The sequence below is a fragment of the Oryzias latipes genome, chromosome 7 (genome assembly GCF_053564925.1).
Source record: "Oryzias latipes strain Hd-rR chromosome 7, Olatipes_Hd-rR_3.1".
Classification (NCBI taxonomy): Eukaryota; Metazoa; Chordata; class Actinopteri; order Beloniformes; family Adrianichthyidae; genus Oryzias; species Oryzias latipes.
The window spans coordinates 20,075,638-20,101,262 of NC_136243.1; the positions used below are offsets into that span (position 1 = coordinate 20,075,638).

General features: G+C 38.4%; 2 protein-coding genes across 3 annotated transcripts in view; both read right to left on the reverse strand.

Annotated features, from left to right (window-relative positions):
- Window positions 1–33: 33 nt before the first annotated feature.
- On the reverse strand, window positions 34–4,359 carry asb14b (ankyrin repeat and SOCS box containing 14b). Its single transcript, XM_004070759.4, has 10 exons — window positions 4,293–4,359; window positions 3,790–3,914; window positions 3,652–3,704; window positions 3,429–3,560; window positions 3,193–3,351; window positions 2,856–3,101; window positions 2,451–2,619; window positions 1,830–2,364; window positions 1,572–1,725; window positions 34–1,492 (listed from the first exon to the last, which is right to left on the reverse strand). Exons 2-10 carry the CDS (start codon window positions 3,912–3,914, stop codon window positions 1,323–1,325), a joined length of 1,743 nt encoding a protein of 580 aa, XP_004070807.1. The 5' UTR covers window positions 4,293–4,359; the 3' UTR covers window positions 34–1,322.
- A 753-nt stretch (window positions 4,360–5,112) lies between these two features.
- The window catches only part of dnah12 (dynein, axonemal, heavy chain 12), a 29,078-nt gene continuing 8,565 nt past the window's right edge, over window positions 5,113–25,625 (reverse strand). Inside the window, exons 16-74 of one of the 2 annotated variants that reach the window (XM_023956676.2) lie at window positions 23,827–24,020; window positions 23,473–23,716; window positions 23,195–23,380; window positions 22,913–23,113; window positions 22,567–22,761; window positions 22,330–22,451; window positions 22,097–22,232; window positions 21,864–22,010; window positions 21,586–21,705; window positions 21,159–21,315; window positions 20,894–21,066; window positions 20,665–20,817; window positions 20,336–20,575; window positions 19,887–20,132; window positions 19,687–19,806; window positions 19,467–19,576; window positions 19,126–19,309; window positions 18,870–19,010; window positions 18,699–18,782; window positions 18,247–18,435; window positions 17,572–17,691; window positions 17,216–17,404; window positions 16,988–17,139; window positions 16,695–16,833; window positions 15,997–16,163; window positions 15,610–15,865; window positions 15,176–15,472; window positions 14,790–14,968; window positions 14,506–14,698; window positions 14,262–14,423; window positions 13,977–14,171; window positions 13,690–13,823; window positions 13,438–13,600; window positions 13,225–13,305; window positions 12,951–13,127; window positions 12,746–12,877; window positions 12,549–12,638; window positions 12,316–12,456; window positions 11,958–12,199; window positions 11,715–11,862; window positions 11,479–11,624; window positions 11,176–11,390; window positions 10,888–11,080; window positions 10,620–10,812; window positions 10,366–10,538; window positions 9,977–10,117; window positions 9,730–9,888; window positions 9,323–9,618; window positions 8,974–9,227; window positions 8,700–8,840; window positions 8,482–8,619; window positions 8,171–8,404; window positions 7,909–8,097; window positions 6,661–6,764; window positions 6,376–6,580; window positions 6,080–6,217; window positions 5,901–5,992; window positions 5,644–5,711; window positions 5,113–5,519 (exon numbers count right to left, since the gene is read on the reverse strand). In XM_023956676.2, the coding sequence (XP_023812444.1) occupies window positions 5,326–5,519; window positions 5,644–5,711; window positions 5,901–5,992; window positions 6,080–6,217; window positions 6,376–6,580; window positions 6,661–6,764; window positions 7,909–8,097; window positions 8,171–8,404; window positions 8,482–8,619; window positions 8,700–8,840; window positions 8,974–9,227; window positions 9,323–9,618; window positions 9,730–9,888; window positions 9,977–10,117; window positions 10,366–10,538; window positions 10,620–10,812; window positions 10,888–11,080; window positions 11,176–11,390; window positions 11,479–11,624; window positions 11,715–11,862; window positions 11,958–12,199; window positions 12,316–12,456; window positions 12,549–12,638; window positions 12,746–12,877; window positions 12,951–13,127; window positions 13,225–13,305; window positions 13,438–13,600; window positions 13,690–13,823; window positions 13,977–14,171; window positions 14,262–14,423; window positions 14,506–14,698; window positions 14,790–14,968; window positions 15,176–15,472; window positions 15,610–15,865; window positions 15,997–16,163; window positions 16,695–16,833; window positions 16,988–17,139; window positions 17,216–17,404; window positions 17,572–17,691; window positions 18,247–18,435; window positions 18,699–18,782; window positions 18,870–19,010; window positions 19,126–19,309; window positions 19,467–19,576; window positions 19,687–19,806; window positions 19,887–20,132; window positions 20,336–20,575; window positions 20,665–20,817; window positions 20,894–21,066; window positions 21,159–21,315; window positions 21,586–21,705; window positions 21,864–22,010; window positions 22,097–22,232; window positions 22,330–22,451; window positions 22,567–22,761; window positions 22,913–23,113; window positions 23,195–23,380; window positions 23,473–23,716; window positions 23,827–24,020 (9,972 nt within the window). In that variant the 3' untranslated portion in view covers window positions 5,113–5,325. Of the gene's footprint in view, window positions 5,520–5,643; window positions 5,712–5,900; window positions 5,993–6,079; window positions 6,218–6,375; window positions 6,581–6,660; window positions 6,765–7,908; window positions 8,098–8,170; window positions 8,405–8,481; window positions 8,620–8,699; window positions 8,841–8,973; window positions 9,228–9,322; window positions 9,619–9,729; window positions 9,889–9,976; window positions 10,118–10,365; window positions 10,539–10,619; window positions 10,813–10,887; window positions 11,081–11,175; window positions 11,391–11,478; window positions 11,625–11,714; window positions 11,863–11,957; window positions 12,200–12,315; window positions 12,457–12,548; window positions 12,639–12,745; window positions 12,878–12,950; window positions 13,128–13,224; window positions 13,306–13,437; window positions 13,601–13,689; window positions 13,824–13,976; window positions 14,172–14,261; window positions 14,424–14,505; window positions 14,699–14,789; window positions 14,969–15,175; window positions 15,473–15,609; window positions 15,866–15,996; window positions 16,164–16,694; window positions 16,834–16,987; window positions 17,140–17,215; window positions 17,405–17,571; window positions 17,692–18,246; window positions 18,436–18,698; window positions 18,783–18,869; window positions 19,011–19,125; window positions 19,310–19,466; window positions 19,577–19,686; window positions 19,807–19,886; window positions 20,133–20,335; window positions 20,576–20,664; window positions 20,818–20,893; window positions 21,067–21,158; window positions 21,316–21,585; window positions 21,706–21,863; window positions 22,011–22,096; window positions 22,233–22,329; window positions 22,452–22,566; window positions 22,762–22,912; window positions 23,114–23,194; window positions 23,381–23,472; window positions 23,717–23,826; window positions 24,021–25,625 lie in introns of those variants that run through there. The other variant, XM_078950531.1, reaches the window with a different exon arrangement.

The following is a 25,625-nucleotide window of genomic DNA, read 5'->3' on the forward strand; positions in this document are numbered from 1 at the left end:
CATGTTAAGAAAAAGGGAAACGAAACTGAGATGCTCAGTAAAAATCTCTCTGGCAATAATTTATTAGAAAATAAGCACACATGATGTGATAAATATTAAAACAAAACCATAGGCATATTTGTACATTTTAAATCCATTATCAATATTTTAAAGTATAAACAAAAAATGTATATTATGTATTCAGTCAAGCTTGTTTATGATTTCTTATAAACTAGTACAGTTAGAGAGCAAAATTAAATATGAGAAGTAGGCCAAAAAAAAACGTTTCCAAAACGTTAACAGTTGTATTGCTCTATTTCACCACAAGGTGGCAATCAAAGATCAGTGACTAACAAAAGTTCTAAGCAGAATTAATTTTCAACATACAAAATACCGAAAACCTGAAGTTTCCAAGTACATTTACTTATCCTGAGACCAAATATCTAAAAAAAAATAGATAAAAGAATTGTTGAAAGTAATTAAAAAAATACCAAATAAGTCTGAGTAAGTCCTTAAAATGCTATTTTCCCTTTTCCCACCCTCCTTATGTCCAAACTAATACAATGAAACAGTTAAAATAAAATATTTTTTATCATTTATTTAATAGGTATCTTTTGTAACTGTGGGAACATTTGCTTTAATAATGGTAAATGGCGTATACTTATGCATTTCTACCTACAAGGCCCAAGGCACTTTACAGTCACAGACCCATTCACACAGTCACACACTGGTGGCAGCTCCGCTGCTGAACACTGGTGCCAACCTCCCACCAGAGGCAAGGTGGGGTTAAGTGTCTTGCCCAAGGACACTTCAACACATGGGTGTGCAAGGCAGGAATCGTACCTGCAATCTTACAATCATGGGTCAACCACCCTACCGCTGCACCACGGCCACCCAATAATAAAAGGTATTACCTTGCCTCCAGTTATCATGTATTTACAACATAGTCAGCCTAAAATGAATGTCTCCCTCTACCTTGTGCAACACTGTGCATATAATCAGAATACGAAAATTATTGTTGTTAGTATTAATTATTAATTTATTTACATTACTAATTGTGTCCTCCTGGCCATCAGCAACCGATGAACAACTGATATCTACTCCTTAGAGAAAGCTGATATTACTGCAGATTTGCAACCCTGTTAACTGCAAAAATTGGTAACAGGGTTGTTCTTTCAAAATTTTAAAATTGAGGCTTAATATTAACTCAAGCATTTAAGGGAATAATAATGACAGGGGTTGTTTATTTGAAAAACCTTTCTTTTAAACATTCAATAAAAAGGAATTTTCCGCACACATAGTCTTTTGTTAATGTTTGTGATATTCTAATTGTGTTTGACTATTTAAACCACGCTTCCTCTGCTATAAACATCAAACTCTTTGTAACGGAGGTAATCTTTCAGCCTTGGAGGAAGAGGAAGGAAGTTGATAAAACATGGGGCTTTCAGGCGCAGAAAAGTGAGGTGCTCCCGTATCCGCAACCGGCACAGGTGCTTCAGGCTCCTTGCATTTCCTGTCAGTCAAACAGAAGAAGACTTTAAGATTAGTTAGCTAATCTAAATTAGGAATATTTCAGGATTTTTTTTCCTCACGTTGAATGTGGCAGATGTCTTGCCACTGTTTCTGCTCCTTCAGGGTTTGTTCAAGTTTACAGCAGAATGAAACATGGTCAGTGTAGTCAAGCATGGTGCATACCACCTGAGCACACAAATGCTTCAACCATGATGCTGTTATCACTTCACAAAACTAGAAAAGGCCATAGAAAAGGAGAAAAAGTGTATGAGGGGTAACACAAAAAGATACATTTTTTTCCTCTTAACTAACAATATTTGAAGACAAGCTTGTCTCACCACCATGTCTTTGATGACTGACGTTGTCCAAGGAGCATATTCATGTGAATTGTCACCATATGGACAGTCAAAGCAGCGCTTCACATCGTAACCATGGTTCAGAATCATTCTCAGCATGACCTTGTCCTTTAAGGCATATTGAAGTGCTGAAGGGAAGTGAGTGGTGTTCACACGGGAATAGTAATTGACATTTGCCCCATATTTCAGCAAAAGGTTGATAAGTTCATAGTTGCCCTGTCTAAGAGCCACCTGTAGACAGTTGATAGGATCTTGGTTTACCATCGCTCCAGCCTCCAGCAGCAAGCGGGTGCACTGAAGATCGTTATTTGACACTGCGAAAAACAGGGCAGACCTGCGATCGTCATCGTAGCTGCGGCGTAGTCTTGGGTGGAGCATGAAGTTTGGATCATAACCAGCTTTGAGTAAAGTCTCCACACAATGTGCATGCCCCCCCGCAGCAGCAGAATGAAGAGGACTCATCCCACTCTCTTTCACAGCCTGCAGCTCAGTCACAGGGAGAAGGACCTCCAGCGCTCTGCCAAAGAGGAGACCCAACATGAGAACACGGCACAGTTCAAAAGTCTGTCAAAAACTTGGAAAGTTCATTTGGTTTTGGCTCACAGTCTGTGACCATAGTACGCCACGCGGTGAATTGGCAGATGCCCACTGTGCAGATGGAAGTTGGGATCTGCTCCACTGTCCAGCAATAGAGAGATGATGTCAGGGTTCCCTGATGCAGCTGCATCAAACAAAACACTATATGATTCCGGTTCAGACTGCACACACGCTCCTGCAAAAAATAAAATAAATAAATAAATAAAATACAATACCAACACAAACTAACAGATAATTTTCACAACTTATTGTGCTTGTTTCCCAGATGTGTTGAGGTACAGAAAGTACAACCAAATGAGAAGGAAATAAATTGCTTATTGCTATTTTGGGGATTATCTAAGTTGTTTTTTTTTCAATATTTTAATGTTTTCCTAAAAAAATAATTAAAAAAAAGGTAAAAAAGCTATTTACCTTTATGTATCAGAATCTCTGCTACATTCAAGTGTCCATTTTGTGCTGCCAGAGCCAGTGGCGTTTTCTTTTTGACATCAAGCACATTTGGGTTGGCTCCCGACTCTAACAGCAGATAAACAAAGTTCTCCAAGCCTAAAAAGGCAGATTCATGTAGAGCTGTCCTGTTCAGCGGTCCCGTTTGATCTACTTTTGCATTATAACGCAGCAAAAGTGTGGCCAAGTCATACTGGTCGTTTAGAATAGCTTGGAGACAAAGAACAAATGAGAAGATTTGCAGGTAAATAGAGTATTCGCTAAAGGTAATGCAATTTACACTACAAAGGAAGCTGGGTACCTGCCACCAACGGAGAATCCTGTTCATCATTCTGGATGTCTGGACTGCAGCCATTTTGTAACAGGAATGTTGCGTTCTCCCTGATTCCATGGACCACAGCAAGAAACAGAGGAGTTTCTCCCTTCAAAGTGCGACATTGAGCTGCTCCTGGAAGTGATGCTGCAACCCAAATACAAAGAAGTGGATTAGCATCTAAAAAAAAGAAAAAAAGAGAGACATAGTTAAAAATTTTGTACATGAAAAAATCATTTCCAGTATTTTTTTGTTCTCCTGCACAGCAGCTTCATGTAGTGGGATCCATCCTCTTTCATCAACTCTCGAAAGACTCTCAGGTTGTAAAATCAGTTGGTTGAGTGTACTTTCATCGCCTGAATTTGGAAACAGAAAGTTGCAACATAATTTCTGACAGCTTTGGGGATCTGAAGTGTGAGAGGTTAAACAATCAACCCAATATCTTACCTTGTTTGATTGCTTTGAATATCTCATCAGGGTCTTTACAGGGTTTCAGATCTCTGCCAAGTGTGCAATAATACAACGTAAACATCCCCACAACCAACAGGTAACAGTTGAAGAGGAGGTAATTCAAAAGGTTTTAACCTTGGATTCAGTCCTTTAAGTTTTCTGTACTGGATCAGACTTTGCTCAATTAAATATTGGGTTGCCTCATCTTCATCCAGGTCATCTTCTGACTGATAAAAGTCATCTTCAGCTTTTGAGGTCATCTGATTATCAAATACACAAGAACTTATTATGAGGAAACACGTTTAACTGGCAAACTAGCGCTTTTAAATGCAGCACAGTTTAGCTGAGTAGAAAAATAATTTAGCTAAAGAATTCATTGTATGGTTTGTCAGAGTTTTCCAATCAGACTCATTGTCCAAGAAAAACTTTAAAGAATGCACTGACAGAGGCACCACACAGCTGTTCACTCTATTAGAATGAAGATAGAATGAGGTAACATGGGGAAAAAGCTAGAAAAACAATTGAATGTTCATCATGCAAAAAACTGAAGCTCTCAGCAACATCAGTGGCCCTGAGAATTAATTAGTCAGGCCTGTAGCTTAATTAAATGGTATTTCAGTTATTTGTAAGATGTTTACCTCAAACAAAATGACGCCTGTTGCTTGGTTCTCCACCAGTGTAGCAAGTTGGCTCCCCAAGTGTACAAATACCCACAAACATTCTGCAGGTATTTATAGTTCCTCTGCTATAAATATGAGATCACAAGGTGCTCGCAGCTAGTCACTAGCTTTTACTCACTAAGCACTGCAACAACTGCCACCAGACTGCACTTAAACACACTCACTAACCCTGAAAAGACAGTTAAAATGTTAACATTTAACTGTATTGGATACTATTTTAATGGCTTAAAGTATTATTAATATATTATTATTTATTAATGTGCAAATATTTTCATTTGTAATGTTGATTTTTACATTAATGTTTTTAAAAAAAATCAACATGAGTTAAGATTTCTTTGATGCGGGAATCATACTTTTGCTTTTCTCCTGAACATTATGAAAGATTTAAGTCTGTTGTGGTAGTCTGGTTGCATTCATCTATAAGAGAGGGGATTGTGTAGGACTAACCAACTATTTTACTTTGACAATTAATAATCCAGATGTTTTTAATTTAGGCTCACTTGTAGAACTGGAAAATGTAATTAGAAAAAGATCATTTTATTACCACTGAATATACATGCGTAAGAGCTCAAAGATCTTGCTAGGAGACACCTGGCCTGATGGCTGAACAGCAGTCATACCCTGTGAGCGCATCGGACTAAAAGTGCATTTGAAGAACCAAATGTGAATGGATACAGCATGGCAACAAATCAAGAACCCAGCTCACCATTGTTTTTCTTCAGAATGCTTTTTACATTTATTAATCATTTAAAAAAACGAAAAACGAAAGAACATTTAATCCAGCTATGCATTTTTTTATTGGTACATGCACTATACCTTACTTATCCAATTCCACTGTGTCAAGGTGTGTATCTGAAGACAATCCTATTTATATTTATTTATAAAGACTGATATTCTTAACTGAATTCAGAAATAGCCAAAAAATTAAATAAAATGAACATGGCACTCTCCAGAACCACTCAGTTTGATAACAGCAGCGAGTAATCAGATGTTAGTCGTCTAGCTGGAGGAGCATGGCCACACCGCGCTTGATCCAGTGCTGTGGACGCTTCTTGGTTGACAACATCATTGCAATAACAAAATTGGTTGAGTGGCCTGTCGTTGAGAGAGTGCCTTTCCTCTCACTGGTCTTGTAAAGGGGACAGACGTACAGGCTGTCAGTTTGAATCATGTTCTTTTTTTCCGCTGTTTTACAGACAAAAAATAGAAAAACCTAGTTAATGCACTAGATTAGGGTAAAAAGCAAGACATTTTATTGTGAATGGCTCAACATGTAACAAATGTTTATATGCGAATTGGCAGCTCTTACTTGGCTTTACCCAGATGATCGGCATGGAGTCAAACAGAATTCTGGGGTGCTGTTCAGTCAGAACTCCACTGAGGGCAAAGAGGTAAACATAAAGACGGGATGTTCACTGACATTTGTGAAAAAAGTGTTCATTTGAAAGCATGGAAATCTAATTTTTAAATAATAAATGTCCTATTGCAACATGAATGGATGTGCTTGTGTGCCTCATGGTGTGTAGGATGCATTCATGCTCCTCAGTTCCTTTGTATTTCACGTACCTCTCTTTGTCCCATCGAGCTCCATCAAGAAACAGTCCGTTGACGTAAACTCCATCTTCAGGAGGTGTTTCTGACTTATCAATAGGAAGAACCTGTAAGAGAAACAAAAATGTCCGTCAATATCTTTTCAGGACAATCAAAACATCGATTTTAAATTGAATTTGGGGGCATTTTCCAACCTCAAAATCAAAGGTTAACAGGTCGATAGGGATTTGGTATTTCCTTGCAAAGTTTTGCATAACCCCTGTTAGAAAGGCCTGAGTGAAGAAGAAACCAGACAGCCAAAACACCTTGGGCTGTCCATTTTCATACCAAACCTATGGAGATGTAAAGTAACAGTGAAGGCAGAGATGCCATAAAAACACCCCTCTGGTTTGGATGGTAGAACATAAAGTGTAAAACTGTGTAGTAAACAAAATGATAAAGATATTTATAATGTGGTAAAAGTCATTTCAATCATCCAGAAATTTCTAACCTGTAAAAACTTGAGTCTTGCTAGAAAGTCAGTTATGTAACTGCCAAGGGGTTTGAGGCTTGGGTAAGAGAATTTGGCCCATTTTTCAGGGACCTTGCCCACTATTAGATTTCCTGCTACTGCCTCCAGCTCTGAATCCATCACCACCAAGCCTTTGAGAGCCTTCAATAGGTTTTGAAGGCTCACACAAATTGTACTGCACAACCTAAAAGACCAAGAAAAACAGCTAGGATGACAAGTACAACTTATTCTGCTCCAAGTTGACGGCTGTCTGTTTGTTCCCACCTGTTGTAACGCTCCATTTCCTGAACAAGTACAGTGTTCATGCTTTCTTCATAGAGCACGGGGTACTTCAGGAGAACTGCCTCTCTGTCAAATGTGGGTGGAAGCTGAGGAAGAAGACAAGTGTTTAAGCTAAAAATGCAGCACTAAATGCACACAACAAATGAACATTATGTTAATAGAATTTTAGAAAAAGGACAAAGGTGCATCTATTCAACCCATTTATTTAAAATGGCTTTGCCACAGACTATTAAGTGTATAAAAAGTTTACATCATTTATCTTATTACATAGAATTAAAAAAAAAAGCAAAATAAATGCACTAAGGTTGAGAGAAATGCCATTGAATTTGCTAACTTTTAGTCATAGATTTTGTTTCTGGTTATAGAATGTGTGTTTTCTAATTTCCAAGAGAATATTAATAATGTTTTCCCTGGCATAATTTTTTATTAGAATGTGCAACACTGGTGTTTCATTAAAGAATTTACAACAGGATTTTAGTGTTGTTGTTTCTGATCTTGTTTTTGGTAAGTCTGCAAAGAGGAATTTTCCAAAGATTAGGAGAGGCATATTGATGAGTGTTTTTAGCGTTGTCTGCATCAACCTGTCAAACATTTCAGATAATGAGTCAAATCTTTGGGCTTCATTTGCAAAAAACTATGTAATTTCCTTAATGAATAGCACGACCTCTCTAGTCTGGTAATTTATTTAGTTGTTCAGTGTTTTTTTTCTCCTTTTTTTTTAACTATTTTTTTTAATTTGAGCTGAAGGCCTCCTGTGTTGGACAGATTTTACTGTTACAATAGGGGGTGTGAATCTTATGAAACATGAGGTGTACATTTGTATAAACCGCTTTTGTATACATTTTTTGTTTGACTGGACGGACAAAAAAAGAAGATAAAGCGAGGGAGTGGGATGATAGAGATGGGGTATAAGGGAACAAAAGAACAGGGAGAAACTGTCGGGTTGTTTAAGTATTTTGTTAAATTATTGAATTTAAAGTAACAGCTATATCTAATTTAGAAAAAAACCTGGAATATGGTAATTGTACAGAGTATTTTTTTCAAGATCTTCAGAAATACTTTAACTTATTCTGGGCCATATAAGTGATCATTTTAATTGTTTGTGAGCATTTAATGTAAACCAACAAAGGTTGTGTCTGTTTTTTAACGGGACAAAATCACCAATACCAGAGCTGCACCACTGCGTTTCTAGAAACTACAGTATGGATATAAGGTTTACTTGTTTCTTACCTGAGTGAGTATATTGTTTGCGATATCATATAGGGTGTTGTCACCCCCAGAGCTGACCCCTCCCATGGCTCCTCCACCCTGGGTAAGCAGCAGTGAATCAAACAGTAGTTTTGTCTGCTGTAAGTCTTTGGAAATGTCCACATTTTCGTGCAGCCCAAACACCTCTGGTTGCTGACTGATTGGTAGATTCTAAAACACAAAAAAGTCATTGCACTGATGGATAGAACGTTTCAAATAATGATCACTTTAAAAGTTTTGGTACCTCAATGAATTGGATGTAATCTTCATAGCTAGATTTGGGCGGGGCAAAATATTTGCCACTTGGTGATAACGGGTAACGAAATGTCTTGATAATGTCTTCGCAGTAGAAATCTGCTAAAGTGGTCATCAGGAGCCGTCTATCCCAGTCATCCGTCACACGGCCACCGTAGTTACACTCTCCAGTAAGATATGTTATCGCCTCAAATGGAACCTTGTCATATTCATTCACAAATTGCTTAAGGAGAGGAGACACAAGCTGTATTTAAATTTTGTGACAACAGAAACAAAACAGTAGCGGTTGTGAATGGATACCTGAAGCTGTCTCATGCTTATGTGGAGGTCAGACTCATTGAACCCATAGGGGATATTCCAGCCCAGAGGCCCAAACTTTTTCCTCTCCTGAACAAGTGCATGGAAGAAGCAAAGCCCAAAGAGGAGTTTCTCCCAAACCTGGTGACAAAATACCAGAACCAGTAAAAGTATCTGTGTTTCAAATGGATTTTATGAAATGAAGAGAACACAAATCTCACTGGTTTCTTATCTGGACAGCCATTAAAGAAGTTTGGGTCAGAAACAGGATCTGTCAAGTAAGACTGCAGAAGGTTGAGGCGAAGTCCTGTTGGTTGCTCATTTGTCATTTTTACTCCATTCTGCAGGATGCCCACTGGAAACTGATAAAACAATATAAATTGAATTCCAAGAAAACTGAATATACATTTTATTATAACTAGGTAAAAGCTTAATCTGATGGTTTAAAGGTAGTTAGTGTCACAGCCGTGATTATTAAAGTGTACTCTATTTTACCTTAGGTGAAGGGTAGCTGGTGAGCCAGAGGCGAAAGTCTTGGTGACACGTTGTAAGGCTGAAGTCTTCACAGATCTTCTCGAGGTTGGACATCCATGAAACAGCCAGGTGGCAATTTTGCAAACACACCCAGGATCCATTTTGCATGGCTGTGAATATCATCTTAGCAGCTATGGGCCCTTGGCCTTGACCCAGAGAAATAGACTGGAACCTCGAACCATCCATTTTTTTGTCACTGGCAAACTTTAACAAACCTGTTGAGAAACAATTTTATTAAAAAAACAAACAAACAAAAAAACAAGATCCAATGGATTCTCAAGTCAATTCAATTAATGTTTGTGTTACTTACTTGCCATGGGGTCAGCTCCTGGAGAAAGAACAAACACCAGAGGAATCGTGGAGTTTGAGTCCAGGAAGCTCTTTGTTAAGTCAAAGGCAGGAGGTTGGACAAACTTTTTGCCCAGATTGCGAGTCACAAATTTAGTCACTGCTGGCACCATCTTATCAGGTCTGAGACACCGAAAAATGATCATCTTTTGCAGGTCTGTGAGTTTCTCACACCAGGGTGCAGGCAAGTCAATGCTGCATGGCTCCCTGCTGTCATAAATTAGCTTAAAGTCTTCTGGATTTTTAATGAAAGCCTCTCTGTGAAAATACAGTCATTTGGTCAAAGTGAAACCACAAACACTAGTAGGGTGATCAGGTAGGTACAATTAATAAAAAAAATGCTTTGGCTGAATGAATATTCTTTTTTACTTTAATCCTTGGAAACCTGGAAGTTCACTAGCTCGGCAGATTTCATCCCAGCTTTTGTCCTGAAGCCAGCTGGGGTCTGGATTGGCCACGGTGTTCTGTAGTCCTATTCCCCCAGTGAGCAAGAACATCAGGTCTGAGTGCTCAATCTCTTTCCTAGCTCTTAGAAGACATTAATAAACAGTCCCTTTTCAATCCTGATTTCATGTTTTGACAATTTTTCAATATAAAAAAAATACAAAACACTTACAACAGCAAATTGCAGCAGAGAAGAAAAGAGAAAAGAAGCTTGTCCTTCTCAAAGAGAGAACGGCAAACATTGCAGTACAGGTTGTAGGTGAAGTGATCTTTGAGGTACTCAAGTCTTTGCTTCAGAACCTTGGATTTGATGCTGAGAGGAAATTTAAAAGCCTTTAGAGAAGCAATTTTATTTACAACAAAAAGTGTATACAGCCTGTTCAAACTTTAATTTAGTTGTTTGAACAACAGCAAAATGATAAAGATAGTCTCAATAATGATTGTTATTAATAGAGATGTAAAAACCCTCTAAAACAGTCTACTTTTTATTTGAATCAAGGGGAACTTTTGGAATTTTCCTCAAAGTTATAGCTAAAATATATTTGCATACGTGTTGCTCACCTGTCTTGTATAGAGTTTATGTAGAGGTTGACAAACCAGATGAGAGAATACTGGTACATGGGGTCAATGTTGGTAAGATCAGCAATACTAAAGAAGAGGATAGATGAATGCTTGGCGACCTCTCTGTAGCCCTCTCTAGACTCAGCTATCTTGAGTTCCGTTTTCTCTGCAATCTGAATTTGAAAGGGAGATGGATTGTTATTAAATTAGATTTGTCATTCCAACGCCCAGATTTTATTTTTATATGTTCCCACCTGTTGTTTTTTGGTGATCTCATTAGACATTATCTTTGCTGAGTCTAGAATTTGAATGGCACTTTCATCCTCCAGGATATTTCCCTTGGAAGACTGAAGAGTTTCTAGTATGCTATCCTCAATTTCCTTTAGTTGTCTCTTGTTATTAGCTGACTGCAGGATTAAAGCAGTTCTCTCCTCTTCCAGTTCGGGCCTGAAGGTCAAACAATGGTGTGATTATAGGAACAAAGAAATTGTTTTTGACATCTTCTAGTTAATCTGGTTCTACCTCTCTTTTGCAACAACAATTCCCAGCAACTGGTCTTCCAGACCCTCTGGCGTGATCATGAAATTGAGCAAGGACACTTTAGTGGCCACCTCTGGTAAATAGTGCGGGTTCTTGAGTCTGGTTGTAACGTAGAAACGGAAGTCAGCAGAGTACTCGATCACTCGCTCCCCAAGTTTTATGCTTTCCACACCACCTTAAAATAGAACAAAAAGTTTGTGAATCGAGGCATTTCAGGGAATGCTATCACAAAATGAGTGAAGCGATGTTGCATGTTTACATTAACAGCACCTTGTTTGAATGTTTGCTTTAGCAGCAGTGGCTCCAGTGATGGATCCAGCTCTTCTCCTACATTTTCCAGCAACAGTGGGGTTCCAAACTGAATGCAGTTTTCAAGGGTTCTCATGTAGTCCCCATCTGTTAGCTTGATCACATTCAGGTTGTTGTCTTTTTCTAAATTCTTCACCCATTTGTTAGCTTGACCTTGTGGGTCAATCATCAAAGGCCTACAAAGGGGACAATTTCAAACAAAGTAGCACGTCTTTAAATTCAAGCGGATGTTTGATGAGCGTTACTGTTTTAATGGAGACTCACCATCGGCGTGAGTTTCTCACTATGACACCATTATCGATAGAGAAAGAGTCATTGGGAAGGCCTGCTATGTTCCAAGCCCTTATCTCAATAGGATTGCCCAGAGTTTTACTGAGAGAGAAGTCGTCTGAAGATGGAATGTTTTTAGACTAGAGATGTTTAGATAAAAAAACAATTAACAGAAATTAAAAATATTTATTTTAAAAGACACAAAAAAGGGAAAATAGTGGCATGTTTACTTGACAAAGTGTAGTCCATAATTTGGTGCAATTTTGTCTGAAGCCAGAAGTAAAAGGTCCCAAGTAGGCGATGACGCCAGCAGAAATAAGAACGTCTCCTGTCAAGTTGTCGTAAGTGTTCTGCAGGTCGTCTGCTGCTTTAGACCATCTATGGGTGTATTTAGATTCAAACATGTTATGGTCTTAACTAATACAGCCACAACAAAAACCGCCAACAACAGATTATTATAGTTTGGTTGTGACCTTATTTTCTCCCCACTCAGACCACCAATGAGCTTTTCTGCTCGCTCCAACTTCCTGGCACATGATTCCACTTGCATCTCTAGCCGGGCCTTCTCCTCTGTCTTCTCCTCAAAAGTTTTTTGAAGAGCAGTCAAACGGTCTTCAACCTCCTTCAACTCTGCTCTCTTCTGGTCCAGCACAGCCTTAGTAGCAGCCAAAGACTCCTGTGCCTCGGCAAGTTTAGCTTTCTTTGGAGCCACAACCTTAAAAAAAAAAAAAAGACTGTTTGAGATTAAGGGATGTGCAGGAGTATGCATACAGCTACTATCGTTAAAGGAAAGGAGAAAAAAAAGGAGAAAAATGCAAAGAATCATTGCACCTTGGCGACTTTGTCATAAACTTCCATTGCTGTGATCCACTTGCAAAGGCCTTCCGCTGCAGAGGAGGCATTTGCCACTTTGCTGGGATCAAAGTCAGGATTGGTCATGAACTCGTTCCGAATTGTTTGCATCACAGGAACCTGCAGTTCATAAATTGATATTTTTGTTAGGACAAAATATATGTTTTTTTTTCCTTGTTTCAATTTAAAACAGCATTTTTATCGAAACTCACAGGAATGTTGTCTTTGTCATACTCTTTAAGATCTCGTAAAAAGTTCATGTCTCCCAGGAGCTTTTTGCTTGGACCCCAGTAGTCTAATATCTAGGTAATAAAGAGACCTCAATTTAAAATGCAAAGTATTTCAAAGACAAAGTATTTTGATGAAATAAGTACCGGTAAACAACCCTTTGAAAGATTCCTGGTCTGACCTTTTTCCCAGTTCCAGCAGGGTCGGGTATCCTATCTGGCTTCACATTCTTCATCACACATACAGCTGCCATAACCAGCTTCACTCCGGAGGGTGGATTTTTCATTGCCTTCACTATACTGATGTCGGAGGGCTGCAGAAAAACAGGCTTTTTTTTTGGTATTGTTTGATCTGGATGGAAAAATGTGTTGGGAGATATAGCTCACCTTTAATGTGTCCAAGGCAGTCAGAGCTGCTTCCAGTGCAGGCAAGGCTTCAGCCAAGTCATTCTCACACTCACTCTTCAGAGCCTGGGCCTCGTTGGCTTTCATGGCTGCTGCCTCCTCGTCAACATGAACAACTCTACTTTTGGCTTCTACTTCAATAGATTCCACTTCAATCACCTGAGAAATAATTTAAAACAAATATATGTTTACATTAAAAAAATGTCTACGAATGGAGTTACAGTTTAAGTGGTAATGTGGTGTGAAACAGTTTCACCTCCATCATTTTGGTGTTGTCTATCTTTGCCTGTTCCAGTTTGGGCTGGAGATCTACCAGTTCTTTCTTCATTTTAGCAACCTTCAGACAAAAACATTTATCAGAACAGTTGTAGTAAATTCAAGACCTTGTAAAAATAATCCCATTGACAGCATGCTGTATATAAAAATGATGTTAAAGGGAAAAATCAGGCAGGTGTGGCACTACGCTTACCTCAGACTCAGCAAAGGCCAGCTGATCTAAACCATTGATATACCTCTGTTTTGCATTCATGATGGTCTCTCTTTTCTGAGAAATAAGCTGCTGGAAAGTTGCAATCAGCTCAAGGTAGGATGTTGGAGTGATATAATTATAGCGACCCAGTTCAGCTTGGAATCTGCAATTAACCACAACAACAAAACCAAACACTCTCACATTTACATGGTGCACCTTTGAATCAGCAGGTTCCTGAAAAACGTGTTTTACTTGTCAGAGAGCTGATTTGCAGAGGTGTGAAAGGTTTTGCAGATGGTTATGACCTCCTGCCTCTCATTTTCACTCATCTCAAGTGATTCCAAGAATGAATTGGCAACTCGCTCAAGAGCTTCCTCTGGCCATGGCTGCGATTGGGGACAGAGAGATGAATGTATAAACAAACAGGAGAATATTACACAACACTGTCTTTAAATAAGTAGATTAACTTGATTTCTTATGGAAATGTGTTTGATGTTAATATTACAGTAATTAGCACTGCCTAATATTTAACAGGGTACCTGGAACCAGTCAATGGTGCAGCAGTTGATGAGAGACGGAAATTGCCTCAGACGCTTCCGAAAAGCTTTTCCAATGGGACTAAAGGCCACAACTACGTGCAAGTTTTCTTTACAGCGAGCCACGAAGAAGGCAAACAGAGTCAAAGGGCTCAGCTCAACACTTTTTTTTCCAGCTTGAGCGATGGGACGAATTGTCTTGAGATAAACAAAGAAAAAATGTATTTTAGGGGACTCTTTTGTTCACTGGAGACACATTGGTGTGTGAATGCATGTAGAATATTTTACCTCAATGATTTCTTGCTTCTCATCTACAGCAAACAGGTTGGGCACTTCTCCCGTGTTCAACACGCTGTCAATGTCTTCAAGAAAGGCTTCATCCTTAATCTGAGTGTCAGTTATCAAAAACACTGTCTTTTGTCCTTTAACTCCAGCATTCCTCAGCAGCATCTGCATTTTTTTAGGAAATTCAGATTAAGCTACAAGTGTTTGGTTTTTTTTCTCAAAGTCTAAATTTATCTTGAAATCTAACCTTAAGATCATCTCTCCACTCTGTCATGCCATAGTTCTTGGAGATCTCCGGTTGGAACAAGGTCATGTGGGCCATTGATGTGGCCAGGCGAGTTATGGACTGGCGTCCGCTGCCTCCAACTCCAACTAGCAAAGCATTGCCCCCAGGTTGCTTTAAAACCCGACTGATACGAGACAAGTGCTCCAGGAGATATCTAAGTTTTAACACATAAAGCACAGTCCAATTAAAACTTGTGTCTTAGTTAAAACGGGATTCTCTAAATTCAGCAATTTTAAAAAATTCACCTAAAGATGACAAGATTCATCCGATTTTTGTGCATCTGGTTGTACTCTTCAAGGCACGATTTGACCACCTCGGCAAAGGTTTCAATTGAGGGCACCTCTGTGTACAAACGTTCATCCCCCTCCAGGTCCGGGTTCATGTAGTCTCCAAACAGAAGATTTTGCATATCTTTCTCTTCCAGCTTAAAAAGAAAGGTTCATAAGAACATTATTGTAATCTTACTATTCATATTGCCTAAATTCTTTAAAATAAAAACATAAAATAAAACTAGTATTTTCTGCATGGCATAATGTAATAGAACCTTTTTTTAATTAGAGCATCTACTACTTAGATAAAATCAGACATGTGACATGTGACTCCATTTCAAGGAAAGTTGCATGGGCTTTACTTTGTCGCCTTGCTTCAGTTGTCCAAAAACTTGGTCAAATGGCACATTGAAGTGATCTTTCACTATGCTGTTCATTAGTTGGTAGAGCCATGTTCTGTCTTCGTCATCCACCAGGCGGTCATGGTACACACGATAGACCTCGTGGACAAACAGTCGAATCAGTGTTTGTTTGCCCTCCAGAGACCCCTTCTTTAGCAGCAGGCAGCCTTGGATGACACGCGAGAAGTCCCGTAGGTTGAAGGTGTAATGAGACTTCGCTGGAGTCGGAAGCAGATTCGCCATGGCTTTCTTATACACCTTCAAGAAAGAAAATGTAGGTAATAACTGTCAAGATACTAAAAAAAAAGAGTTACAGGTTCATAACTTTGTATAAATAACATTTCAGCCTAAAGCACAGTTATTACACGGTGATTGTATATTTTAGAAGAACTCACTTCCATCATGGCTGTGACTATCTGGTTGCCCACAATGACAAACTCAGGTGAGAACAAATTTTTCTTCATAGAAAAGGCCACAATACTCGAGAAAATGTGAACCATGGTGTCATCACTGAAAGGATTTATGCTTATAATGTTGAGGTGCCGAAGGAATCGGGAAGTTACAGCATTCCTTCCACCACCAGGGGGACCCATCGCTGCGATGAACTGAACATCCACAAGGCTGATTTTGGAGGTGTCCTTCAGGTCGTACCTGTGGTGACAAAGCATTCTCACCTCAACAAAAAGCTTTGTTTTTCTTCTCATACTGACATTGTCAGAATACTTTTTATTACATCCTTGCATGCGATATTTTCAGTTGGCCTTAGAAAACGGGTGGCTCACCAGTGTCCATGGTCCAAGAACTGTCGTAAGAGTTCTACAGGAGGCTGTGCTCCAAACTGTTCCCGGGCAGGCATGTTCAGGTCATCCACAAACAGGACATACCTTTTTCCCAAAGGAGGACCAAACACCCCTTTTCTTCGCTTATCCATCTTGGACATAATGATATTCTGGAACACGCGACAGAAAAGTTAATATATAAATGTTTGTTAATATCTTATTTGACAGGGAAATAAAGCTGTTTCTTGTCTTTCATGTGTATGAGTGAGTTTTGTTTTATTGAACAGACAAAAGTAAGGATGAAGATGTATTTAACTTTGAAAGCTTACAGTACATCAGACACAAGAACCAAAGAAAAAGAGACCACCAAATTTAATGTGCGACATAATCAATCACACTATAAACTATAACAAACTATAACAAACAGACTCGTATGAGAAGGCATCCACAGAGTCACCCACTGCAAAAACCACAACCAGAAAGAGGGGGTGTGGGCATTTGGACAGATCTGACAAATTAATTTGACAGGGTTACGCCCATCACAATCAGCATGTGAAGATAAACAACATCTCTTTAACTTTACATTTGTCTGATAAAAACTAAAAAAGATCCTCATTCGTTATGTAAGGTTTTAGAATATATCAATTTAATATATTCCTATGTGGTTCAAGATTTCCATATTCAACCCCGGAAGCACTGACCTGAGTCTGGTTTGCACTTGTGTGGGCAGAAAAGTTGATAAAAAATGGGAGGTAGCAATCTTTGTCCAGGTTGTTCAGCAGTTTGTCCTTAACGTACACCGACTTCCCAGTACCAGTAGGACCAACAAACAGGAGAGGACTGTTCAACACAAACAAATAAACCATGTGAAATAATAAAAAAGAGAATATATTATAAGTACAGAACAACCACAAATCTAAAACATCACTTACAGAGGAATGACACAAACTGTGCACATAAGTTTCAATACAAACCTACTTATGGGAAAACTTACGTTCCTTGGCTGATGCAGAGATCCATTAGGTATGTGTAGCGAACTGTGTCTATGGTGGGCACAATGATCTCTTGCCCTTTAGTGTTTATTTCTCCGAGGTTAATGTTCTCAATAGTGTCATTCCAATGGATCCATCTGCCTTTTTCTTTAAACTGTAGCAAAGATTGAATCATGATGTAAGGATTGAATGCCAGTGAATTTTTTTAAAGTGATGTACTTGAATCATACCTCATAAAAGTAGTCATACACCAGGCCTTTCTCATTTATTGGACACTCCCATCTTTCTATTGTTTCAGGGATTGGATGTTCTTTGTTTTTTCCTGAAACTGTTTGTCTGATGAAGTCATTAAACTTTTCTCTGCTATCTGTATCACAGCAGCCACCCACAGACCACACCAGGGAGGAAGCAAAGGCCGCCTATAACCCAAAACAAAAGAGAAGGAGCTTTCTATGCTTTCAGTGAATAGAAATATCCTAGTATTTAGAGGATTTTTACTCTTTGATACATTCAAATCCAACCTAATATTTGGTATAAATTAGGTTTTAAAAATCAAATACTTTTAAAGAAACTGCCTCTTTTTTACCATGATCCAAGTGCGAATACTTTCGTCATCCGGTCCTGTTTTCACCGGTTCATCAAGAATCATTTTGAACAATCGGCAGAGCGCCACCACTGTGTGGCTGTTGGTTGTAGGGACAACTTCCTGTAAACAAAGTCACATCCATTAAAATCTGAAATCAGTCATGGTGCACAAAAAAAATAAATAAAATTTAGGGATTACTTTGAACAATCTTTGTCAAGCAGTACAACATTGTTACATTTAGAAATAATATGTTTTCTGAAAGGAAGAGGACTCTGACAGCTAAAAAATAATTTTAGTATAAATTGTGTGCTTCCTTTAGGATGCTACATTATTGAGAAAAAGATGATTCATTTTAAACCCTGTTTTGCATAAAACAATGTAGCCACAGATGTTGAACAAACCAAGTATTTGCTTGGCAGAGGAATTCTGTAAAAAGTAAATACCGTATACTGCTTTGCATTTTAGATCTGTTTTCAGTGAGAGTGAAAAAAAAAACATGGATAAAAGTAAAGAAAGAAAATAAAATTCTAAAACGAGCTCTGTTTGGAGCACAATACTTCTTTAAAGGTTTTTACTTATTTTTTTTAACTTGCCAATGTTGTCCATTCTTTCTTTTTAACTTGAGTTGCACATCTAAAAATGCTTTGATTGATCTGAAACTAGGGAGTCTCTTACTCTGCAGTGCCTGCGCAGCATTTGAAGGGAGGGTGGAATAAGCCAGTGAAAGAGATCCAGTATGAGGGAACGATTATCTGGGCTCTGCAGAGGATCGGGAAGCGTGTTTATCCAGGAGATAACTAAAGGCTTCCAGCCAAGCTGAGATGGTTCCATGTAGATCATGCCACATCGGCTGACTGTGGCAGGCTGCAATGACACAAAAAGCCCCTCAAAAGAATGAAAAGTTGTGTCTTTTACTTTAAGGGGCCAATTTAAAAAAATAAGGAAAACAAGAAAATAATGCTTGTAGCCTTTCAATGGATCTGAAATCATTGTGTTGCACACTGAATCATTTAGAATTTCAGGGGAACTGAGTAATATTCAAACAGTACTGATAAAAAAAGGACAAAAATGAGTTTTATGACAGAACCATTGATTGAAAAAAATCCAAATTCAACATTATAACTCACAGAAGCTTGTGACAAATCATTGGCTTCAAATATTAGACTCATCTGATTGGACATCTGAATTATCTCCCCACTCATCAGGCACAACTGCAGATTGAGTGACACAAAACAATATCATATTAACATTTGTATTAGTAAAAGCAAAATATGTTTCTATTTTTTTATGTTATTTACCTTTTTGTTGTCATCCAGGACAGTGTTCATACTTTCAATCCACAGTGTATCAATGGGACCATCAAACACCACCCACTTGCGGTCAGGCGTTTCAGCCAATGCAAACTCACGAAAAGTATTTGCTACAACTCCATCTGTCCACTTATAGAGTAAAGAGAGACACCCAATCATAAGAAAAAAAGAAAAAAAAAAAGACATTAGCTGTCTCAGAGTATTAATTGTCCACAGTATTTAAAGCTAGTTCTAATATGTCTACCTCATGGGAAACAAGGTCAAACTGTCCAAAGAGTTGTCCCATGGTAATGGACTTCGGATTCAGTGTCCTGAAGATGACCTTCTCTTCCTCACCATGTCCTCTCTCATTCATTAAGCTAAGAGTATCAGCCAGAACGTGCAGTACCTTGGTTTTTCCAGCAAAAGATTCTCCCACCAACATAAACCTATAAAAATATATGTTGGTATATATATATATATATATATATGTATTTTTCTTTGCATGCTCTAAATAAATATCATATTTCAGTCATGTGAGCACAATCAGATTTGTAAGTAACAGGACACAATATAAGACAAAAAGAAATCTAAAGGATGACATACCCATGCCTTACAATCATCATCTCATATGTCTGGATCAGCTTATCTGTGAAGACCTTTGTTGGCTGGACATTGTGAATTTTGCAGCACTCTTCAGCAGCCTCTAAGAAAAGCTGACAGGAATATGAAAGTCAAACAGGTTTAAAGAAAAGGTTTTAAAAAGTAAAAAAAAATTCACAGCGTTTCTGAAATTAGTGTAAACAAATATGTCAGGATATCCAACCTTATAGTCAGCCACAGGAAGGGAGACGCCTGGGAATAAGTCACTGGTGATTCCGTTAAACAGGGGGATATCATGGGACAGAAACTTGGGCTCATTAACATCCTTTATGGATCTCAGGAGCTGCATCCAATAACAGGGTAGAAAGGTTTACAATGAAGAAATACATCTAATAACAAATGAATTCCTTTCAGTACAATTACCAGGATGTCTTCATTCTCATTCGGAAACTTGAGTTTGAGGTTCCCTGCAGCCAGAAGTACTGCTTTGACAGCCCTCATGCCGTAATCATAGTGGAACTGTGAAGAGAGCTGTTCTGAGCAAAGCCTGTAGGTCATCACAATTTTGGCTGACAGTGGTTTGGCATTGAGGAAGCCATATGAATACAGAGAAATCTCTGCTATTAGAGCGTAGTTTGGAACCATCATGGCCACGGTGCGGAACAAGACCTGAACAGGAACACACAGGATAAACAAAATGGTGACACAATTTAGTACATCTCAAAGAAATTACACCAAGATTATTCTAAGTGTTTACAAATCAATACAATATTACAATAAATACTAAATAAAAAAATTCAACTGTACAAAGCATTAAAATGTACAAAATATCCCCCCCAAAAAACTGTAAATGCTGTGCTATCTCCTCATACCTTGAGGTTGTCTGGGAGTTCTGAACGTCCAGCATAGCCAGGATTCATTGTGATGGACACAAAGCAGTTGGGATTTAGTTTGAGCATAGTCCCTTCAAAGTCAAAGTACTCCAGTTTGTGCATGATGGCCCTCTGAATGCAGAGAACCTGTTGGGCCACTACAGATAGGACCTCCAGCTCAATGCGATTGAATTCATCAAAGCATGCCCAGGCTCCAGATGAAGCTAGACCTTTAAAAAACTGAGAGTTATGGTACATTAAAATTACTGGTACAAGCAATGACACAACAATCAAAAAGGTTGTTTTATCCATTTAATTATTTTGTTTACTTTTCCCATTGCGAGATAATCCAGTCCATCGGAACAGTTGAAGACCACACACTGAACAGCAAGGGCTTTGGCCAGGTCTTTGGTGGTCTCTGTCTTTCCTGTCCCAGCCGGACCCTCCGGAGCACCACCTAAATTCAGGTGGAATGCTCCAATCTGAAAAGGTGGGACACTTTACACTACTCAGTACCGTCCCAGAGAGAGGATTAAGCATGTGAACAAATGTTTTTACCAGAGTTCTGTAGCATCTGTCTGTCAGAGGAGTGATCACTAGACGAGGTGAATTTCCCAGGTACTCATAGGCATATTTTACATCACAGTTTATTATGTGGACTCGAACATTGTCATTCATCCAGTAATAGCGAAGCTGAGCTAGCCACTCGAAGTCAGTTTCATCTGATACATCTAAAAAACAGGCATTTACATGTAAACAACGTGCACTTTCCGTGAGTGCTGTGCATCATTAGGCTTAAAAAACAGCTTAACACAGTAAGTACCTTTCTCGATGAGGTCCTTGACTACATCCCTGGCATGGACATCAATTGTTACCAGAGCTCCAAGAGTAGTCCTCGTCTGTTTAGGCAGTTCTCCTCTCACCAGTTCTACAATTTCATTTAGTTGATTTTGAAGTTGTTGATAGTACTTTTTTAAACCCTACAGGGATCAAAAACACATTTGATATTTAAATTAGGGCTGAAAATAGCAAGCATTCATCTGCATAAACAGAAATAATCAGAGACTGTTCATTTAAAGAGAGTCAATACTTTGTAACTTATTACTGAATTCAGTAATGCAATGATTAATTTAAATATTCTTAAGTAAGTTTGTAATAATGCTGTAACATTAAAAAGCATCAACCCTTTTTAAGAAAGAAATTACATTGCTTTTTAAGAATTGTGCAGAAAGCATTGACAAAATTCATACTTTGGTTCCTGTCTCAAGGGCCTTGTGAACCTCCAAAGTCCAAAAAATCTGTGAGGTGCAGAGCACCACCTGTCCTGGCCATTCCTTGACCCACTGGTTCCTGGCAGTCTTTTCATAGGCCTGTCCATTGAAAGGTGCAGCACAACATATAACATTACACAAGACAAAATAACTTTCAAAATATTTGAAAAACATGATCACAAAGCAAAATGCACAAAAAATTAGAAATAGACCTATAAAACTATGTATTATTAAGGTATCCAGAAACGTTTTCTTACCACCCTGGAGCGATCTATTATATCCCTTACACTGGAAATCATCCCATCCTCCAGCTGAAGGAGCCACTTCTCCACGGCTCCATTGGCTTCGGATGTGGAGATGTTTTGGATCAGCTCTACACGCTCTCCTTCACTGCTGTACATGGCCTGAGTAGGAAATGTGTGCATGCTAATTTAAGCTGGAAAAATCCAGCACCAAACAATGTCAGTAGCAAAATATGTGACTGCCTTGCCTGGATATCCAGATTGGGTAAGAAGTCAAGTTTGGCAATGCCCTCGAAGCATTTCTTCAGATGAGGCTGAACACGTAGAGGATCTTTGGTCTCCGAAAGAATCTCGAGCATTTCATCGTTGGACAAAAAGAAGAATCTGAATGCAGAGCATGCAGCTACTATTAAGGTCTGTGGTTCTATTGAAGAAACGTAAAAGTTTGACAAGGAACTGCAAAAGAAATGAATTTGTTCACCTTGGAAAAAATAGACGTTTCTTTTCCAAATAGGCGTTCAGACCTTTCATGATTTTTTCAAGAAGGGCATTGGAGTCTTGCAGTCTTTCCAGTAAACCAGGAAGTGAGGTTGCTTGCAAAACCTGTTAATAATAAACAATCATGACATGACACCAAGAGAACAAAAACTGAAGGATTTGTTTCCATCGGTTTAATTTTGTTTTTAACATTAGCAAATGAGTTCTGTGTTTCTTTTACCTTTGAGTCCTTTACACAATGACCCATGATCTCTCTCCAGTTTCTGTCAACAGTTTGGAAAAGTCTTCCCTCCTCAGGAATCTGTTGCATGATGTCCTGAGATGAAAATATCGGCTCCAGGTAAAGCCACTGGGCCTGCAATTTCAACCATTCATCAATGGATTCTTGAATATGAAGCAGACGCTCCTCCCACTGCTATGAACCAAAAATGAGACATTATTAGGATCTCACCCTGGATAGATTCAACATAATATCCTTGACTGAAGCTCAATGCTAACATTAACATCAATTACACATCAATCTATTGTAATTTAACATTCAAAGTGTTATTAAAATGTAATCTTACCTTCATTTCGCTTTGAAAAGGCTTGACAAACGGTGAGCCCATCATGGTTTGAGTTTTCACAATCTGGTCATCCAGCATCATCTGAATATCATCCAAGGCAGTGAAGATGGAAACTCCAGTATCCTTGTGAGGCTGATGATGGAAAGAAACACCATCCCACACCTGTGTCATGGTTTGCATAGCCTTCTCCAGAGAAAACTCCTGCAGAAAAAAAGAAAGTAGTTGTGTAATACTTTAAATACAACCTTCTTGGAACAAATTAAATATTGTCAGAAATCATACTTTGCTAGCAGCAACACTGATTGTCTCAAACTCCTCCAGGAAAGGTTCCAGTTTCAGTTGTAAAAGTTTCCGTAGTGATGTACCAAAATTGGGGGTGAGGTCAAACCCCGCTATCTGAGACATCTTTTCCCAGTGACGCCCTCTAAGACCTGGGTTGCAGAGAATGGACACTACAGGAATATAGTCCTATAAGACAAGCATCATCTATGTGACTGATTTTCCTTGAACAAACCTTCGTTTGCTTCATAAATGCTGAATTATTTTACGAGATAAAATACCTTGAATTTTTGGATCTGTTCTATTACAATGGAGCACAAATTAACTGTGGGACACTCCTGCTTGCTTGAATTCTTCTCATCTGGTTGACCTTCTGCTTTCCCATAAGTCTTTGCCACTTCCTGAGCAGCTTTACTCTGCTTCTGTTGGAAAAACTTCAACATCTTGTAGATCTCCCGATAGAACTCATCTACTTGAGTTTCCATGGTTTCCCCATTTAAGTCCAAGAAGGAACCATCCATCCACCTTTTCAAAAGAGTGTGAAAAGTTAAATTAATACTAAAAAAAGAAAAGAAAAAACTGAATAGAAAAAAAGGAAAATTGAAGCTCAACACAAATGAAATGAAAATTCAAACCTGCTCTCTGTGTGCTGCCACTTCAGGATACATTCAAAAACCTTCTGGTATGGCTCCATTTGCTCTTTCATGGCCTTCACTTCTGGGTAACATGTTATCTCCCATTTATAGAAAGCCTCTTCTTTATTAATGCCGACAATATTTTCTTCAGCCTCCTGAAGACGTTTTCCTGTAGTTCTGACATCTGCAATGTACTATTGATGAAAGCCATTATGTTAAAGTTATTATTTCTACAAACACATTCTTTTAGAAGAAACTTGCCACCTCCAGATACACAAGGAATGTAAATATAATAGCCTTACACAATTGCATTGCACAAGGAAAATGCAGTGATATAAGCATTCTGAAATTAACAAATAAGAAAGTTCTGATGTGTGCTGGGTTGTAGCCTGTTGATTTAGTAAAAGTAAGATTGCAGTTTAATTTTGAGCTATCTTAAAAACGTTATCAGTTTGCAGGATTGTTTGGAAATCTTTTGATGTCTTGGTGCTGAAATAATTTGGAAACAACAGTTGTTTCTCAGCAAAAATCCCACCTTTAGTTTAACACATGGCAGATTGCATAATCCACCTGGTTGTTGCTTTTCACAATCATTTTTGTGAAGCTTATAGTTTGAAGAGTTTTCTCACAATGAGAATTCACCTGAGCCTTCTGGGGCAATTTTAGAGTCCCTTCAGAGCAATTTAAATTAGATGTTGTTTAATTTATTTATTTATTACAACAGATTACAAAAAAAAAAAAACATTTGCATTTTTCAGGTGTACCTAATCTGTCATTTTCCAAACAGTATCATCTAATAAACTTTTATCATGTTATTTAAGGCATACCGGTCTGTCACTGTCAAAAAACGTTGGACTTGTTGCCATTCTAACAAGGCCAGAAAGTACGGTGGCCCTGAAGTGCAAATCATCCAACAAATCCCTCGATAGAAAAACATTTTTAAGATCACGACAATTACAAAAAAAAAAAAAAAGGTTAAAAAGTACAATTACCTTTTGGAAAAGAAAACAAAATTTCAGAAACCAAAACTTGAAAAAACATTTCAGAAAACAAAACTAATTTCCAGAAAACAAAATGAAATATTAAAAAATGAAAACATTTCAGAAAACAAAATGAAATATTAAAAAAAATTCAAATTAATTTCCAAACCGGAAGAGGTCGGTACTATGGAAAAACTCTGATTGGATGATGATTGTCAATCATTTGAACTGAGTATTGTAGCGACCTGGGGGTTAGCCCCGCCTTCAGCCCCTAAGACTCATGGGAAGGGGGGAATCATGGGGGAAAACCATGAGTGAGAGGGCTGGAAGCAGAAGTGACATCCATGCTGTTAGGCTGTTTGTGTATGTTCAAATAATTGGGCATTGATGCTGAAAAGGTATTTTGCTGCATTGCCTACTTCTTCTCCTCTTATACTGCTCGGGATCGTGCGGTGAATTGGACATGGATAGTTCTCTAATGAAGCCACTTCATGAGTAGTTCGGCTATAGTGACGTACCATCTGGGTCGTTACGGTATTTTAAATGAAGCGATGCTGGATTTTATCGTCCAAACAACATGTCTCTGAGAATGTTAATTTTGGTGCTACTTTGATAAGATAATTGTTGCTTTAAAAAAAATAAAAAACTTGCGCGTCCGCATAAGGAACCAGATGTCGACGAACTGTCTTCACATGATTAGCCGTTTTCGATGCTAACATGACAGAAGCTGCTCCTAGCCAGCCTGATTCTGGGATTTATACAGTAATATCATTAAAGTGCATTGTTTATTTTTGAACCATGGCTATACATAAACTGACA